At 39.7% G+C, this 19,072-nt stretch overlaps 1 protein-coding gene across 2 annotated transcripts in view; it reads right to left on the bottom strand.

Moving 5' to 3' along the window:
- Positions 1-4,912: 4,912 nt before the first annotated feature.
- LOC126268111 (zinc finger protein on ecdysone puffs-like) overlaps positions 4,913-19,072 on the bottom strand; it is a 33,661-nt gene continuing 19,501 nt past the window's right edge. The window contains exons 9-16 of one of the 2 annotated variants that reach the window (XM_049973630.1): positions 16,110-16,211; positions 15,869-15,956; positions 15,566-15,790; positions 15,344-15,480; positions 15,166-15,252; positions 12,620-12,799; positions 5,760-5,859; positions 4,913-5,678 (exon numbers count right to left, since the gene is read on the bottom strand). In XM_049973630.1, the coding sequence (XP_049829587.1) occupies positions 5,446-5,678; positions 5,760-5,859; positions 12,620-12,799; positions 15,166-15,252; positions 15,344-15,480; positions 15,566-15,790; positions 15,869-15,956; positions 16,110-16,211 (1,152 nt within the window). In that variant the 3' untranslated portion in view covers positions 4,913-5,445. Of the gene's footprint in view, positions 5,860-12,619; positions 12,800-15,165; positions 15,253-15,343; positions 15,481-15,565; positions 15,791-15,868; positions 15,957-16,109; positions 16,212-19,072 lie in introns of both variants that reach the window. The other variant, XM_049973629.1, reaches the window with a different exon arrangement.

The raw sequence follows: 19,072 nt of genomic DNA, 5'->3' as shown, positions 1-19,072 counted from the left end.
GAACAGACAGGTGTCAATGAGTGAGTGTGTAAACAGTTGATTACACTGAGAAGGAATTAAATTTACCAAATTTACACTATATTGATGGCACGACATGCCAGATTTCAAATGAATTGAAGATCATGAAAAATGTTTGCTCATGTGAATGTAATTCGCTGAAAATTTGAAGCTCTGAAGAAATTGCAGGCTTGTTATGGTGATGTCCTCCATACTGCTATTAAATGGCTAACCAAAGAAAATGTGCTACAATAGTTTGTTAGTTAAAGTAGAGAAAACTATGCTGAACTTTATGATGACAAATGGTGGCACATGCAGCTTTGCAGTCAGTATTACACAAAAAGTCAAACTTAAGAACGCCAATGACTAAAATAACTGCAAAAGTTGCTAGTAAAATATTTGCATTTTAAGCCAAAAAGCAATTGTATATACATAAGCTTGAGGAAAAGAATTGTCTAATTTTGCAATTACTGTTACAGTCCAGATTACCTTGGCAAAATTACTTACCAAGACATGGTGTCCTATTTGAGAGATTGACTGGGGTAAATAAAATAACTTGCAAATATCAGAAATATTTGAGACTGCTCATACTCTTAGAGAACCCTTGGCATGTTGAACCCAGTGATAAATTATTTTGCTATCTCAAGCTTCGTAAAAGGCATTTGATAAATGAAGTAACTGAACTCCAACGTGACCCACAGTTAATCATGAAAAGCTGAAGTACACTGAATTTTGGAGATCCATGCTTAGCAATAAACTTGTGATACAGTGCACAGCTTATTTTAACCCTATTTCCTTCCTGTAGCTTCTTTTCCAGAAATGAACCACACAAAAAATAAATATTGCAAGTGATTGTCCAGACATGACGCAATGAGGATTGCATGCAGTCCAAACCATGCAAATATAGACTAGAGCCAAAAAGTAATTCTCATATCACATTCATTGACATTCTTTACTTACATTTGCTTTGTCATCACAGTGAATAAAATTCCAGGATCAAGAGCAAACATGTGGTTTTCTTGCATAGCCTTTAGCATGTGAAATTAAGTGGCTCATTGCTACTTCAGTTTCAAAATTTTGACATTAGTGGCATTATAATAAACTGAGCCCACACTTGTTTTTGATAGCTTCTCAAAATGGTAGTTACTAATGCCACTTCTCTGCAACATTCACATGCACCTACCTGTCAAGTCACAACACTAAGACTACCCACAACACAACTTTATTTTCAAAGGGATACTAGTCTCACTTACAATAATGATATGTATTTAATTTATTGAAAACTGCCACCACATTTGTTAGTGTAGAAACTGATCAGTCTATGAAATTATGTCAGAGGCAAGGCTTTAAGCAAGGATTTGAAGTTATGTTGGATATATGAGATGGGCTCACACTGTCAAGAGTTTATAGATGAAGTCATAACTGGCAGAGACCTTCCACCAGGCAGTCAGTAATTGTGATTCACAGCCACAGTGGTGGAACCTTTGAATGCATATCGGGATTTGCTGTGTGGTTGTGTACGACTCTTTTCTGCTGAAAGGTCAATGTTCTGAGTAAGGAACCTAGGGAAGGATGATGAAGTTAAAGTAACAGTAAAGAATTCTTGGAAGGTGACCAGTGTGTGGTTAGGAGGGAAGGGAACATATGGTGGTATAAACTGTGGCAGGATTCAACATTAGGATTAGGTTGGAGTGATTGGTGGCAAAGAGGCATTTCCATTGCAGGGACTGGGACAAGGAGTCTAAGTCCAACAATGAACCCTTTGGACAGAACCTTAACTTCAGTGGGCAGTGTTTGATTAGTATGAGAGGTGGATGAGGATAAACACGGTGGGTAAGTCATGGGTTGGATAGTGGTGCCCTCACACGAAGGTTGGATTATTGACATAGGTTGTGCCTGGAATACTCCCCAGGTGCTGGTGAGCATGGGATTCAATTTCAGAGATGTGATCTACGAAGCAAGTATTGCACAGTAGCAATATATTGCAGTGCTTCTGGGATGCCTGTACCATGGTGTGTTTTTGCGCAACCAGGTTTGTAAGTGCTCGAAATTGATGGAATCTGAAAAGTGAAAGTCGCTGTGAAAAGAGGGATCGGAAAGGAGGGGTGGTTAGGCCACTGGGGAGGAGAGAGGGGGGATTCCCAGGCTTAGGCAGCATTTAAAGAATAGGGAACAAATACATACACACATGAAAACACATACAAATACATTAAATGCACATAAATTTGGAAAAGGAATCCATGAGGTATGGGAGCATGCATGTGTTGGGGTAAGAGAAGAGATATCAGTCAGATTGCGTATCACAAGTTCATGTGTAAGCAAATCCATGGGACAGCCATATGCCCCACACAGCGACGCAAATATGTTTGTGCAATCTAGAACAGAACTTCCTAGCCTTCCAAAACACACATCCCCTAGCTGGTTCAGTGACAATCTATGTCCAATTTAAACCCACCAACCACAAACAGTACCTCCATTTTGACAGCTGTCATCCCTTACACACACACACACACACACACACACACACACACACACACACACACACGAAATCCTTTGCCCCTTCACAACAAATAGTTGTCATCATGGCCTGAAATGAGGGACATCCTACCCAAGATTTTTCCCACCCCTTCTGAAGTGGTGTTCCGTCACTAATCCAACATCCACAACATATTCGTCCATCCCCCATGCCCACTTCCAATCCCTTACCACGAGGATCACACCCCTGTGAAGACCCAAATGCAAAACCTGGCCAGTCCACTCACCCACTACTTCCTATTCCAGTCGTCACAGAGCTGTACCACCTAATCAGAGGCTGGGCCACCTGTAAAAGCAGCCCTGTTGTAAACTAGGGCTGTATTGGTAGTTATCTACTATATGCTGAACACATCCTCCTCTATTTGAAAGATTGCTTCACTACCCGAGCCATCTGGATCCTCCTCTCCACCACAAGCTTTTCTGAACTGCAGACGCAGAAGTTATCCTTTGAACATATTTCTATCAAAATTATTCCATCCTCAACCTACAGTAACTGTCCCAACATCCTCCACTCAACTCCTCTATTCTCATCTTCCACCCTACCTACCACTTTTTCCCCATTCCTGTTTTTCACTCCATCTCCCTCGACACACTGACTGTTGGGAGTGTAGTCCCTCCACATTCCCCCCACCCATACACTGCTATCCCTTCTTCCCCACCCCTCTGGATTGCTGCTTTCATACTATGTGACAGTTGCATTCTGGTCCAAGATGACATGGCAATTGTAAACAAGATGTGCTTGATTATGCGAATGTATGTATGTATGTATGGATGGATGGATGAAGGCTGTGCCCTGTAGCTACTGTGTAAGTCTTTAGTTGTACCTACCCGCAACTTCATGCATCACCTTTACAGTAGGCAGCAATCTGTTTTCCTTGCATTGTAAACAATAACACTGGTATTTTACAAGTAAATACTTCTTACCATGGTGGGAAGAGGCAGCTAACAGCCCTAATGAAGCCAGCTGTGAGTTTCTTGCTAACATTCAGGGCTGGTGTGTACAACTGAATCCGTGACTACTGGCTGTAACCCCCAGTTAAGACAATAGGTGCACTAAAATATCCAGGTCTGCCATTATTACAATGCATTCTCACAAGAAAGAATTCTCTCAAGCTGACAACATGGGCCATGCATTCAAAAATCGAGTGTGCCGAGTTTCCGATGTCCATGCGGAAGAAGTATGTTGCAGAGTCTTTCCGTACATGTAGTACCAATAGCTAGCATGTCTGATAGTGTTACACTTGTGTATGAATGTAAAGCAATGAGATGGAAGACCACCACCTATGTCACATGGTATCGTCTCCTCCGTAGCTGTGACATGCCATACTGGCTAAAATGTAACTCAAATGCTGCTGACAGTCTCTCTAAAAGTTGTTATAATTAATTCAGTTAATATCTACAATTACAGCTTTCAGATGGCAAGTAGTCTTCACTCATTCGCAGTGTAGTGTAACGAGTAGGTGCGGAATTGTAATGTGTTGCCAATTCCCATCTCACTAGAACCAATGTTTTTCCTCCTTGACTTTCACGTTTTCTGATAGGTTCCGATATTTCGTTATTGCAATATAGTCTTTAAATATATACATGCTCTTTCTAATGAATTAATGTTCAAATGGCTTCACATACAAAACAACATGCACTACTTGCAGTGAGATATCTTACTTTTATTACAAGTTTTGTATTCCATGTTTTAAAGATTCTGCTACTGAATAGGAACAGTAGTTAAAAATGAATAGGTAATTTTCATTCTACGAATAAACTACTGTAAATCTGAATCACACAGTTTGTAACGTAACATTCGTTTCCTATCGACTGGACATCACACTATTTTTGCCTTTTAAGATGTTCATGGACATTTAAACTTTTATTTATGTATACTACAGACAAAACATGATTAGCATGTAACAAGGAAGGAAATTGCACTAACAAGAATTTTACACTCATCCATTTCGTAAACTGTGTGCTTTGTGGGCCACATACAGGTCAAACTGTCAATGGACTGGGCTGTAAATGCATGTAGGCAAGGCTACCATAGACGTAGGCAAGTGTACCATAGAAGTCTCGTTTCCTAGTGTTCAGCTGCACACTGAACTCTGCACATTCCACCCTGCACTATGAATTTTAAGAATAATGCACAAGGAAGCTCATATGTCAGCTTCCAACATGCAGCTACTCATGTGCTACACCTCATAGGATCCTTACTCTTTTACTGTACAGCACCAACCAAACTACAACCAGAATTCCTAACAATCTCAGTTTTGTGTCAGTTCACAGAAGCAGCACTTCTGTAGCAGGAACATTAATCTCAGTTTTATGTGACAGTTCTCAAAAGCAGCACTTCCTTAGGAGGAAGACTAAAGGTATACAGTTTTACAAAAAATTATGGTCACAGATGTAGTCTTTTATTTAATAGCCTACATTAACATTACAATAGAAAACTGAAGGAACGACACTTACACAAATGCCACACTTTTTCTTCAATATGGCAAATAAAAAGGGCATTGTTTATGGAATACAAAGCGATAAAAGCCAGAAAGAAAATTTACAACACAGTCTTACAAACTGATTACTACATTCACAAATTTAGTCAAAAGCTCAAGAGTTACATTAATTCTAAAATTGATTCTGGTTTATGTATCAAGAAACAAGCTACACACTACTGACAACTGGGAAATGTATATATGGAAGGCCCCAGTGAAGTAACAGCATTACAACTCTACCTAATGGTCATGTTTTCACATGTCTAAGGCAGAAGGAATGGCCCACACATCACAAATACTTAAACATACATATATCATGAAAAAATCATTAGTCTAATAAGTAACTGTGTTGAAGGTGAATATTGCCGTCTTTGAAAAGATGGTGCAGTCAAGCAAACACATTTGTTTGTATTAGTCAGTGAGGAATTCAGTCTTATTTGGTGCGCTTACGACCACGTCCACCTCTTATGGCAGCCCCACTGCCACGTGTTCCTGCAGCAGGTGACCCAGCTGCACCACCTGTAGCTGTAGCAGTTGCTGGTGACCCACCTGCAGCTGCTTTTCTTGTGCCAGGCTTTCCTTTTGCACCTGCTCCTTCAGCCTTTGATGAAGCAGCTGAATCATCTTCTGTAACCTCTGCTCCACTTTCTCCTTCAGCTTCTCCTTCTACAGTATCAAGAAGTGTACCAATATCATGGTCTACTTCAGCCCAAATATTATCTTCTTCATTTTCTTGCTTAACTTTACCTTCAGCTCCTTCAGCACCCTCATCATCTTCCTCTCCACCTTCAGGGGATCCCTCCGCATCTGCTTCTAGAGGATCATACTTCTCCTCTCCTGGTAACAACTGGAAGAGTTTTCAGAAGTTAATGTTAACACATGAAGTAATCATTTCCAATAAAATGACAAAAGGGGGGGGGGGGGGGGGGACACAGGACAAGACTGACCATCTTTTCTGAAACTATGAATAGAAGCAAGGTAAACATCTTCCAAATTCCTACAGTATCTCATCTAGTAGGCCAGAGGAACAGAGACAACACATTAAAGATTTAACAAGATTGTGAACAGATGAGAGGCAACGAATAAGTCAGTTCTGTAGTGCAGTGGTCAAGCATGCGCACTGTCAATCTGCCACCTTTGGATCGATTCCAGCTCCTATAGTCATTTTCATTTTATGTTACTTCTCACAAACTTAATTATAAAATTTGTCACAATGTTTCTTACAAAATTTGAACTCCCTCTCTCCCCTCCCCCACCACATATGAACTGTATGCATCTCTCTCTCTCTTCTCTCTCTCCCCCACCACATATGAACTGTATGCAGTCTCCTATATGTAATAGGTTCCTTCTTGAAGTACAGATGGAACGACAATTTCAAGCGTAATGAATATTTCTTGTATTTTGGTGTCCTTGTCTGGTACGTAATGGCAACAATTATGCTAATGCTCATCTGAAATAGAAGTTCCCATGATCTTTCCGCGAGATTGGGAATCACGATTTATCTTCAAAACTGGAGGAAGAAGTTGAACAACGTGGCTCTAAAAATAACAATAGCATTCATCAACTCCAGAACATGGGGAATATTTCAGGATGCACAAGGCTTATGAGCAAGCGATGAGCATTAGAACAGGTACCAACAGTGTGAGGAATAATAATAAAATCACAATAGCAGTGATAATCTTACCAACAGGGGAGAATTTACAGTGTGCACCTGACCACTTCCATTATGCCCCTGGCTTGTTATTGCTCGAATATGTCAAAAATATTTAGAGTTACTTCTTTTCCTATGGTATATTTCCATGAGATATTCTATGCACTTTGAAGGGGGGCAACTATCTGCTTCTCCCTTGGGAGTACAATGAAATATTGCAAAAAAGGAACTATCCCAAGCACAACATCAGATCTTACAAATGAATGTCGTTATTTAAGCAGTCAGTCCAGAGACTGGTTTCATGCAGCTCTCCATGCTACCCTATCCTGTGCAAGCCTCCATCTGCAAATAACTACTGCAACCTACATCCTTGTTAATCTGCTTAGTGTATTCATCTCTGCCTCCCTCTACGATTTTTATTGTCCACACCTCCCACCAATGCTAAATTGGTGATCCTTCATGCCTCCGAACATGTCCTACCTATCTCATTAGCTACGTGATCTACCCACCCAATCTTTCATTTTGAAAGCTTATGTTCTCTTCTTGTCCAAACTAGTTATTGTTCATGTTTCACTTCCATACATTGCTATACTCCACACAAATACTTTCAGCAAAGACTTCCTTACACTTAAATCTATACTCAATTTCTGTTCTTCAGAAACACTTTCCTTGAAATAGCCAGTCTACACTTTATATCCTCCCAACTTCGACTCATCACTCATTTTGCTTCCTAGATAGCAAAACTCATCTACTGCTGCAGGTGTCATTTCCTAATCTAATTCCTCAGCATCACCTGATTTAATTTTACTACATTTTACGATACTGATTCTGCTTTTGTTATTTATCTTATACCTTCCTTTCAAGACTGTCGATTCAGTTCAGTTGCTCTTCCAGGTCCTTTGCCGTCTGACATAATTAAAAAGTCAGGAAAGTTTTTATTTCTTGAAGCACTCTTATCTTCTCTATGGCTTTTATTTCCTACTCCAAATTTTTCTTTTGTTTCCTTTACTGCTTGCTCTATATACAGATTGAATTACACTGAGATGGGCTACAACCCTGTCTCACTCCCTTCTCAACCACTGCACCCCTTTCATGCCCCTCAACTCACAACTGCCATCTGGTTTCTGTACAAATAGTAAACAGCCTTTTGCACCCTGTATTTTACCCCTGGCACCTTCAGATTATGAAAGAATATTCCAGGAAACATTGTCAAAAGCTAGGTTTGCCTTTCCTTTATGTATCTTTTAAGTCTTAGGGTCAGTATTGCCTTAAGCGTTCCAACATTTCTACAGAATCCAAACTTATCTTCCTCAAGGTTGGGTTCTACCTGTTTTTCCATTCATCTGTAAAGAATTTGTGTTAGTATTTTGCAGTTGTGACTTATTAAACTGGTAGTTCAGTAATTTTCACATCTGTCAACATCTGCTTTCTTTGGGACTGAAATAATTATATTCTTGAAATCAGTGCTTCACCTGTCTCACAAATCTACCTCAGACAGTTTTGTCATGGCTGGCTCTACTACAGCTACCAATAGTTCTGATGGTATGTCTACTCCTGGGGCCTTATTTCAATTTTGATCTTTGTATAGACCCACTATATACTCCTTCCATATTTTTGCTTCCCCTTCTTTGATTAGGACAGGTTTTCCATCTGAGCTCTTGATATTCATACAGTTGGTTCTCTATTCTCCAAAGGTCTCCAATTTCCCTGTAGGCAATATCTTACCCCTAGTGATACATGCTTCTACATCCTTACATTTGTCCAAGAGCTATCCCTACATAGCCATTTTGCACTTCCTGTCCAACTCATTTGAGACATTTGTATTGCTTTTCACCTGCTTCATTTACTGCTTTTTTTTTACATTTTCTCCTTTCATCAATTAAATTCAACATCTCTTCTGATACCCATGGATTTCTACTTGCCCTCATCTTTTTTACCTATTGATCCTCTGCTGTGTTTTTCACCATATTATCTCTCAAAGCTACCCATTCTTCTGTATTTCTTTCCCTTGTTGTCAATCATTACCTAATACTCGGAAACCCTCTACAACCCCTGGTTCTTTCAATTTACCCAGGTCCCATCTTTATTTCCTACCTTTTTGCATTTTGTTCAGTTTTAATTTACAGCTCATAACGAATAAACTGAGGTGGTCAGAGTACGCATCTGCCCTGGAAATGTCTTCCAATTTAAAACTTAGCTCCTAAATCTGTCTTACCATTATATAATCTAGCGAAAATTTTTCAGTGTCTATGCCTCTTCCTTGCACTCTGCCTCCTTTCATGATTCTTAAACGAAATGTTAGCTACGATTAAGTTACACTGTGCAAAATTCTACCCAGCAGCTTCCTTTTCCATTCCTTACCCCAGTCCATATTCACCTACTTCTCCTTTTCCAGCTATCTAAATGCAGTCCCCCATGAATACTAAATTTTTGATCCCCCTTAACTATAATTTCTTTTATCTCATCATACATTTCTTTGATCTCATTATTGGTACATATTGACCAGCTAGAACATTATACCACCTACACAATAGCCAGTACACTGAAGCAATGCAGCCCTGGTAGGTTGCTCAATGGAGGTGGCATCACACCTGTATACGTCATTCACCTAACTCTCAAATTCCGTCGAGGTAGGGGCGCAGTGAGATTTGACGACACATTGAACCACATCCCAAATGTTTTCAATCTAGTTCATATCTGGCAAGTTAGGGGTTCAGCACAACTGTGGTGGTGGTTGTTGGGATGTTTAAGGGGGACTAAACAGCTAAGGTCATCAGTCCCCCATTCCAAAAACAGGCGAGACGAAAATTTACGGAGCAGGTAAAACCCCAAGGGGGGAGGAGACGCCCCTCCCCCCAGTCACTGAAAGAACACCAACATGGCAGCGAACACTAGAGACCAGAAAAGGACACACGAACACCGGACAGAAAGAAATGGAAGAAAAGAAGAGGGCCGGAGACTGGTTGACTGACAGGCCGGAGACTGGTTGACTGACCATGAGAACAAAAAAAGGGAAAGAGTCAACCATCCGAACACACACTAAAATCTGCAAAATGAGAGACTCGAGGACAAAAGACACAAAGGGAAAGGGGCAGGACCCCCCTAAATGGAACCATAAAAAGGACTACCATGGATAAAATTTAAAACTTCGTCAGCCATGGAGGTATCGTCGCTTGAAACCAAAGGCAACGTGCCCGGGAGATTAAAAGACTGCCGGAGGGTGCGCAGCCGGGGACACTCCAACAAAATGTGGACGACCGTCAACCGGACACGCACTGACACGGAGTGGGGGGGTGGGGATCCTCCTGATGCAAAAGGTATGGCCGATGCAGAACAGACACAGGATGACAGAGTCCCTGCGAGAAGACCGCACGGAGGACCGCCACACATCGGTCGTCTCCGTAACAGCCTGCAGTTTAACTCATCAGTGTTTCTCAAACCACTTCATCACACTCCTGGCCTTATGACATGGCACATTATCTTTTTGAAGAATGTCACTGCACACGACACTAAGGGGATGTACATGGTCTGCAACCAACATACAATACTCCTTGCCCATCACGGTGTCTTCCATGAGCTCCCCTGGACCCATGGATGCACTCTTTAATGTTCCCAGAGCATAAAGGTGCAGCCACTAGTTTGTCTGCCCCTATGTATAGGTGTCAAGGAGCTGTTCCTCTCAGACATTTGTGCTTCCCACTGGTGTGATGGAGAAGGTTTCGGGATTCGTCAAACCATCCAATGCTGTGCCGATGGTCACATGCCCATTTCAGACATTGTTGCATTGTCGAGGTATTAACATTGGTACATGCATATGGGTTGGCTGCTGTGTTCAGTGGACTGTGTGTTCACATTTTTAACCTGTCCAGCTTTTAAATCGGATGTTTGTTCTACCACTGTTTGCCACCTGACCTATTTTACCAGTTTGCCCAGCTTATGAGTCTAACATCTCTAAGGAAGGGCAGCCACCCAACCCCACGACAACTAGATGTAGTTTCACCTCTGTTTTGCCACGTGTTGAGACACCACAGCACTCCTCAAACACAAAACTGGTCATACTGTTTTCAATATGCTGATGCCGAACCTCTGGACCATCACAATCTGCACTCTACCAAAATCAGTTTGCACGCCTTCCCCATTCTAACCAAGAACAGCACACTCACTGATGTTACACACACCCTGTGTGTTTCTCACTAGCAGTCATTCCTCACCAGGTGGTGCTATTACCTGGACAGGTTTATATCAATACTAGGTTGGTGGTAATGTTCTGGCTGATCAGTGTCTAAGAAAATTTTAGGGTATACCTCAATCCAACAACTTAAAACTAGATATGTGTATTGTATCTGTAGAACAAAGGAACAGAGTCAGACACTATGATTGTTTAACAATGACAATGAAAATTACTCTTTTACTGGGCCACAAGGCTGGATTGACTGGGTATTTCGCCCAACCACCACCACTGCTTGTTACATTGTACATAGTGGACCATGGACTAATCAGCGTCTCATTCTACAACTTTCAAAATATGGCTGTAGGTACAAGTGGTCAGATTAGTTTGTCTAAAGATCAGTTAACATTTGAGAGCAAAGGTTTAGCTTCTATCAAGAATACTCCACCAATACAAACCCAAATGTCATGACCAATGTAGTTAATTTAAATTCAGCTAAGAAAATGTATCAATGTTCTGGTCACAAGTCATGTAAGCTTTTCACAACCAGGACAAGAGCAATAGTACACTCAGCAGGAGCAATGGCATCAGTTTATATAATAAATAAAGAAGATTTCTTTCAGACACTGTGACATCAGTACTATGTGACAAAAAAAAAGCACTTGTTTTAATCCAATTACTTGAGAACAGTGTATCTTCTGTAATAATATATCAAATACCATTTGACAATAGGCAAAAAGTTGAATGGTTTGTTTTTAGTTTGTTACAAAATAATGATTGCCACTACACACAACAAAACTACAAATTGTCAATGGCATGTAAGTGATGCAAGCATACTTTTTAAGTTCTATTCTAATTAAAAAATGTGTTAATTCCATAGTTCAGCACTGAATTTAAATATTTCACATTATCAAAAAAGTGACAATGAGCATGTTCCTGTGTAAACTTGGCATTAAAGTACTGTCAACATGGTTACCATCCTTATTTTAATACTTCTGAAACCAGTTAGCGTAAGGTTATCAAAGACACTTGTCAGACCTTCAGGTATTTCTTTACTATACATTATACTCTAAACTAACCAAATAGAGGATTCACTGATTTATAAGCTTCATTCCTTTGTAAACACAAAGCTTTAGTGATAATATAGTAGCAATAAAAAGCAATGAGCTATAGATGTAATGTACCTCAGCCCTATTGCAAGGGATGCTGAGAACTTAAGTACACAGTAATGCATAGTTTAATGCAGCTCAACAGGTGTAGGGAAACAAGCATTGCCTCTCTCACAGGGGAGACAGCACAATGAAATTAACACTGCATTCACAATGCAATGCTATTGTGCATAATAACCAGGATGGCTCCTCAAATTTAGAAAAAATTCCTCCACAATAATGACTTACTCTCATCTGAGCTACATCCTAGCCATAAACAGTAATTTAATTATTTTTAAGCACGGACAATTCAATTCATGAAATGATTTTCATATAATTAACACCCAAATATCTCAATTTTCAAAATTCAGGTTGAAAATGCAGACTTTCCTGAGATTTTACGAAATTCCTGAAATTCACTGATTTTTCAGGTAAAATCTAATTCCCTGAGAATTCTAAGTTTTAGAAAAGAATCACCACCTTCACTGTTTCATAGCACATGTTGGCAACCTGTACTGACCTGAAGTCATCTGACTTCCTAGGGCCTGGTTCCATTGTACATATATCACATTAAGTAGCTCACAAATCAGTATGAATCTTATTTTCAGATTAATTAGAATTTTTTTCACTAGATTGTTACCTTCTTTTCATCAGCTTCAGAAGTATCCATTGATTCTTCTTCATTTTCACCATCTTTTTCCTCTTCTTGCCCATCCCCCTTTCCAGCCTCACCATCTTCATCTTCTTTAATCACTTTACGGCGCTTCACATTCCCTTCTTCATAGGTTGCAGTCTCGTCTTCATTTGTACGTTTGCCTTGCTGCAAATGAATTACGTGAATGAGCAAAGAATTCATCTCACATATGACAAAATGCAGAACTAAAATTAGTTGCTGAAAATTTTCAACAAGCCTTTGATGAAACTTACATTCACTGAGGCCAGCTAACCCTTTTCTTCTTTAAATACACCAAACTAAATCAATACCAACATCTGCCAACTCAGTGAAAAGATAATTTTTGCTGAACAGAAATTCTTTAACTTTTCCTGGCATATATTATGGGGGGGGGGGGGGGGGGGCAGGGGGGGAAGGTCTTAAGCATTCAACCAGAACATTGTGGTAGATATGCCTAGTATTTCAACAGGTCAAGTTACCAGACACAGCAACGGGACTGATTCAAAGTTGCTTGGGATACCTTTCATACCTGTGAACATCCCACACACTGTGCACCTGTCCCACCAGCGAGTATACAGGCATGGGCAGAGGACAACCATAGTAAACAAGAAATTTAATCTCGCTGCATCAGTAATGTAGCACACTTGCTACCTCAGTCCTCATACATCGTGCATGCTTGCCACAACTGTCAGAATGTTGTTCCTACAAGGAACTGCTGTTACATTTTGTGCATTTATAGGGTACCAAAGTAAATATTTTCATTACAGTTTTGATTTATGGCATTGCTCTCATCCACCTTTACAGCCAAGCCAAAGACAGTAGTCAAATAACAGAAAAAAATTGTGTTAAACTTTTGTACACTGGTATGGGGAACACCACACAAATATACCAGCGGGGTGCAAGCAGGGGGGAATGTGGCATTAAAAGATCAAAAAGATCACTATCTTCCTCGAGTAACTCAAGCCACAGCTTTTAGCAAAAACACTTCCCAGCACACAAAACCACACTGAATTCCCTACAAAAAGTCACATTTGTTGTTTCTAGGGCTAGCTTTCTGCATTGCAGAGGGTGGAAAAGTCTGCATCTCAGATTATTAAAAATGGTACAATTATGGTGTGAAGTTATTTTCCCCATAAGAACTCTACAGCTGGCATACAGGATAGCTAAGAATTTCTCTGGCAGCATTGAAAGATTTGCATAGATTCTGTCTGTGTGTGTTTCTTGCATTACATTATCAGTGACTGATTTGCACTCTATGTGGTGCTTGCATACTGCCTTCATAGGGCAACCTGAGAAAGGGTTGATATGACTTTGTGAAACATGCTGTAATTTGTTCTTGTCAAGTAAGGCAGCATAGACTATAAATCACCTGTTCTTCAGTATGTAGACCTATAAATGAGGGACTCATGACCACAATCCAGCAACCTACCTTTCCTTTTTTCCTCTATCCTCCTCCGTGCATCTCCACTGTCACACTCCCTGAACACAATTTGTATCTTAATACAGTTCTACTGCACTTAGACGTGGCACACATATTTAATATTTGCCCTTAACACATCATTTAATGTTATACCATTAAAAATATTTAATAATTTTCAATTTTTTATCCCCTGCAATGCAGAAAATACTAGTCATAGAGAAAAATTAACAAGACTTACCTTGTATGGAATGCAATTCATTTCAATTTTGTACTAGCAAACACTTCATTTCATTGGAAGCTGCATTTTTCACATTACTTAAGAGAAGTGAACTTTAGATTCCATTCCACCCCACCCCACCCCCTGCACTTAATTAGGATTTTTATGTTGTCATGACACTCCCTCCAACCATTGTAAACAAATTTGCAACTATACAAATTTTCCCCATTTAATTTTCCATCACTGACTGGTCTGACAATCTTAAGTTACTTTTCACCACCTCTTCATCTGAAGAATCTGTGCTGCTCCTGCTGCTTCTTATTCACAATTTCTGTACCACCCTTCCCTTAAGATTAGGGGTTTGCACATGTAAAGGGGCTGGAATAAACGATCAAGGAAACTATATGAAAAGGAACTTTTAGACAAAAAATGTACATAGCAGCCCATGTTCATGTCAGCTGCTCCTGTGAAACAAGATCTGGGAGTATGTACAGAACTGAACCAACTCTGCAATAAAGAGCATACCTGCTTACACAATGGTGTAAAACACTTCAACCATGAACGCACAATTGGAAAATCTTTACTGGATCATGTGTCTGCCACTCCATGCCTTGTCTATTCACTGAGTGGGAGCTTTTCGCATAGAAGTCTATTTTCTAAATTACACAAACAGGACATTCACACAAGCACAACTTATACACACATGACCACTGTCTGGCCACAGACTGGACTGCTTGTATCACTATCTTTATTCCATTATTTGGAAACCACCACCTTATTCAGAAGTTTACATAAAAATCTAAAGTCACAACAGAATTCGTCATGTTGACTGACTGCTAGACAATCTCAGTTTGAAATATCTGTCTACCAACCCACCTTTTCTGCTTTTTCCTTAGCTTCTGCCTTCTTCTTGGCCTCTTCTGCCATAGCCTCTCTCCTCTCTCTGGCTTCAACAACTCTTGCCTGTAAATATCAATACATCAACATTGACAATAACTAAGCAAGCAGCAAATAGCAAAGTATGATTCAACAATAAAAATGCATCGTTGCTTACCTTTGTTTTCAACATAGTAACATAATTATTGTAATGAGTCAATGTGCGGCAATGAATTTTTGCATCATCGTCATTCAAGAAGAAACGATAGCAAGCACGACACTTTATTCCTGTTAGTTTCTTGAGTGCACTCTGACCTACAAAAATTAAATGTATTGCATGAATTTTTTATTTTTATTTTACAGAATTTTCTCTGTATTCAGCATTTAATTGAATCCTTACCAATTGGAACATCAGGGTTATATTTTGGTATTCGTGTCCGCAGATTGCTGAAAGACAATTCTGATAATTCATCAATTGGTGTGGGATCTTCTGCACCCTCTTTTTGTTTTCCCTCTCCCTTTTCATCCTTATCACCTTCTTCCTTATTCTTATCAACCTCTTTTATATCCTCTTCCTCCTCTTCACGAGTTCTAACCTTAATATCTTTCCTCTTGAAATCGTCATCTGGAATAATTAAAACCCAATTACTAAATATCCACAAAACTTTTAAATAGTACATCACATATGTTCATCTCAAGTTACCTAAGCTACCAGTGTCAGAGTCAAGCTCCTCTGGCAAAAAGTCATCATCTGAGCCATCTTTACGATGTTTACGAGCTTCTGCAGATTTCTGTAAATGTAATCAGCAATTAGTACCATGGTCAATGATAAAACTGTCATTAAATTTCAATTTATCTCAACAGAAGTTACAACTTTGGTGTTTTGGTTCTGACTATAAACACAGTGTGTGTGACAAGCTTTAAGATGACATTAAAATCTTTACCTTGAGATGTAGTGGCGTCAAGCGGTGATGGTCCCATTCAATCCTAGTAGGAAACTCCTTTTTGCACAGATGACATCGTGGATGGAGAAATTTTTTAAGTTGCTGTAATAAGAGAACACAATTAGCACCAGATAAAGTTTCTCAATGTATATGCAGTCCTTACTGCCCACAACTTTTGTATTTTAATACTTCAATTAACTTCATGTATTTATGATGGAACTGTACTTCGTAAATATCTATGGCAAGACCTCTTCATTGCTCTATAGATGGCTACTGGTTTTGACTAAAGTCATTTGTACCTCAGTCTGTGTGCATACAATATAATTTTGTAGGTACATTAGTGGTATATGTGGAGACTGTCTACAAAATATATTGCTAGGAGTAGCACAGAAGTAATAAATTTAAATGTCATGCACAATGTGGCAGTTTTTCAATTCTAAGTATTTATGATCCTGTTTCCTGGACTGGAAACTAAATGGATGCATTCCTACAGTGAGGTATTTAGTGAGTGAAGCAAATGAAAATTTCAGCACATCAAACAGCTGGCCACATCACTGAACAACAAAAAAGTTCTAACTTCTCTAACCAATAGTTAAGTATAGAACATGAGGCAGCGGACATGTAAAGCTTAAGGATGGAAGAGTATTTTGTCCTGACAAATATGAGCTCAGACATCTTCAATGATTATGAAATTTGTTTATTATAACTGACTTCCATCAAAAAAGTACTGAGTGCATGGGAAAAGTACTGAGTGCATGGGAAAAGTACTGAGTGCATGGGAAAAGTACTGAGTGCATGGGAAAAGTACTGAGTGCATGGGAAAAGTACTGAGTGCATGGGAAAAGTACTGAGTGCATGGGAAAAGTACTGAGTGCATGGGAAAAGTACTGAGTGCATGGGAAAAGTACTGAGTGCATGGGAAAAGTACTGAGTGCATGGGAAAAGTACTGAGTGCATGGGAAAAGTACTGAGTGCATGGGAAAAGTACTGAGTGCATGGGAAAAGTACTGAGTGCATGGGAAAAGTACTGAGTGCATGGGAAAAGTACTGAGTGCATGGGAAAAGTACTGAGTGCATGGGAAAAGTACTGAGTGCATGGGAAAAGTACTGAGTGCATGGGAAAAGTACTGAGTGCATGGGAAAAGTACTGAGTGCATGGGAAAAGTACTGAGTGCATGGGAAAAGTACTGAGTGCATGGGAAAAGTACTGAGTGCATGGGAAAAGTACTGAGTGCATGGGAAAAGTACTGAGTGCATGGGAAAAGTACTGAGTGCATGGGAAAAGTACTGAGTGCATGGGAAAAGTACTGAGTGCATGGGAAAAGTACTGAGTGCATGGGAAAAGTACTGAGTGCATGGGAAAAGTACTGAGTGCATGGGAAAAGTACTGAGTGCATGGGAAAAGTACTGAGTGCATGGGAAAAGTACTGAGTGCATGGGAAAAGTACTGAGTGCATGGGAAAAGTACTGAGTGCATGGGAAAAGTACTGAGTGCATGGGAAAAGTACTGAGTGCATGGGAAAAGTGTCAGAGCATGGAAACCATAAAAGCAATGACAACCCTGCTGTGTTTTGATAGTGGTGCCACCATTAATAATCATAAAATTTATAAATACAACAAAGATTAATCATAATTTCATCAAAGCAAAGTATGATATTACATAGGCCCGACAGTATAGAGGCTGTTTAGTCACAAGAAAGGTAGATGAGAGTCCACTACATCAGAATTTTCAAAACAACAGCAAATACATGATTTTAGCATGTAACTTTACCAAGTTTCTTAAGAAGTTTTGCTGCCGACAGGCACACCAGGCAGAAACATTTGTTTTATTTTTGACAGCTGCCCTGCGCACCCTAAGTTATCATACTACATGAATGTTGATGTGTTTCGTCCTGATAGCTACATGTCACCTGCGAACATGTGTAATTCATCCTGTGAGCTAAATATAGAAAAGCCATCATGCTTAAGTCAATTTCATTCTGCAAAAAAGTCATGGGAATACATTTTTGTGCATGTTTGTTGGTGCTTGCAATGTTGTACAATTTAACAAGTACTGGCTGTGGGTCTCTATCAGTTGCTATTTAAGACTATTCTCCTGTATGCTGCCAGACACCAGAAATATGGCACATCAGGATTTGTCATGACGACAGTTCTGCAGTACAGGTAGGTTTTAGTGAACTGTGTGACAAATTTTGAAAAGCAAAGCAGAGCAGAGCCAGACAATATACTGATGATGATTAACCTACATTACATTTTAAAAGCAGTATCTAAATTTAGACATAGCAAGGATTAATGAAGTTCGGTGGCAGGAGGAACAGGACTTCTGGTCAGGTGGACACTGGATTATAAATATGAAGTCAAATAAGGGCCAGCCAAGAATGGGTTTAATAATGAATACAGAAACAGGAACACAGGTAAGCTATTATGAACACAGTAGTGAGAACATTATCAAGACACAAAGCCCATGCCTACCATAGCAGCACAAGCTCACATGCCAATTAGCTCCACAGGTGAAGATATTGTAGAAATGTATGATGAGGTACAAGAAATTACTCAAAGTAAAAGGAGATGAAAACTTAATTGTTAATGAATATTAAGAGCTCAGATGGAAAACCAGTCCTAAGCAAAGAAGGGTGAGCTGAAAGGTAAGGACTATAAGGGGTCTATACAAAAGAGATGAAGTTGAAGGTAATATTAGAGAGAGCAAAACAGCGTAGACTAAGATGAGAAAAATACTGCGATAAGAATTTGATAGTGCTCTGAAGAATAAGTCGAAACAGGGCCTTTGGGTGGGTAGATGATACTCCATCACAATTACTGATAGTCTTGGGAGAGCCAGTCATGACAAAACCCTTCCGTTTGGCATGTAAACTGTATGAGACACAAAATAACCTCACTTCAAGAAGAATGTAGTGAATTCCACTTCCAAAGAAAGCAGTTACTGAAAGTTGTGAATGTTGCCG

This window comes from Schistocerca gregaria, chromosome 4 (genome assembly GCF_023897955.1).
Source record: "Schistocerca gregaria isolate iqSchGreg1 chromosome 4, iqSchGreg1.2, whole genome shotgun sequence".
Lineage (NCBI taxonomy): Eukaryota > Metazoa > Arthropoda > Insecta > Orthoptera > Acrididae > Schistocerca > Schistocerca gregaria.
This window is presented reverse-complemented; position numbering and strand designations above follow the sequence as displayed.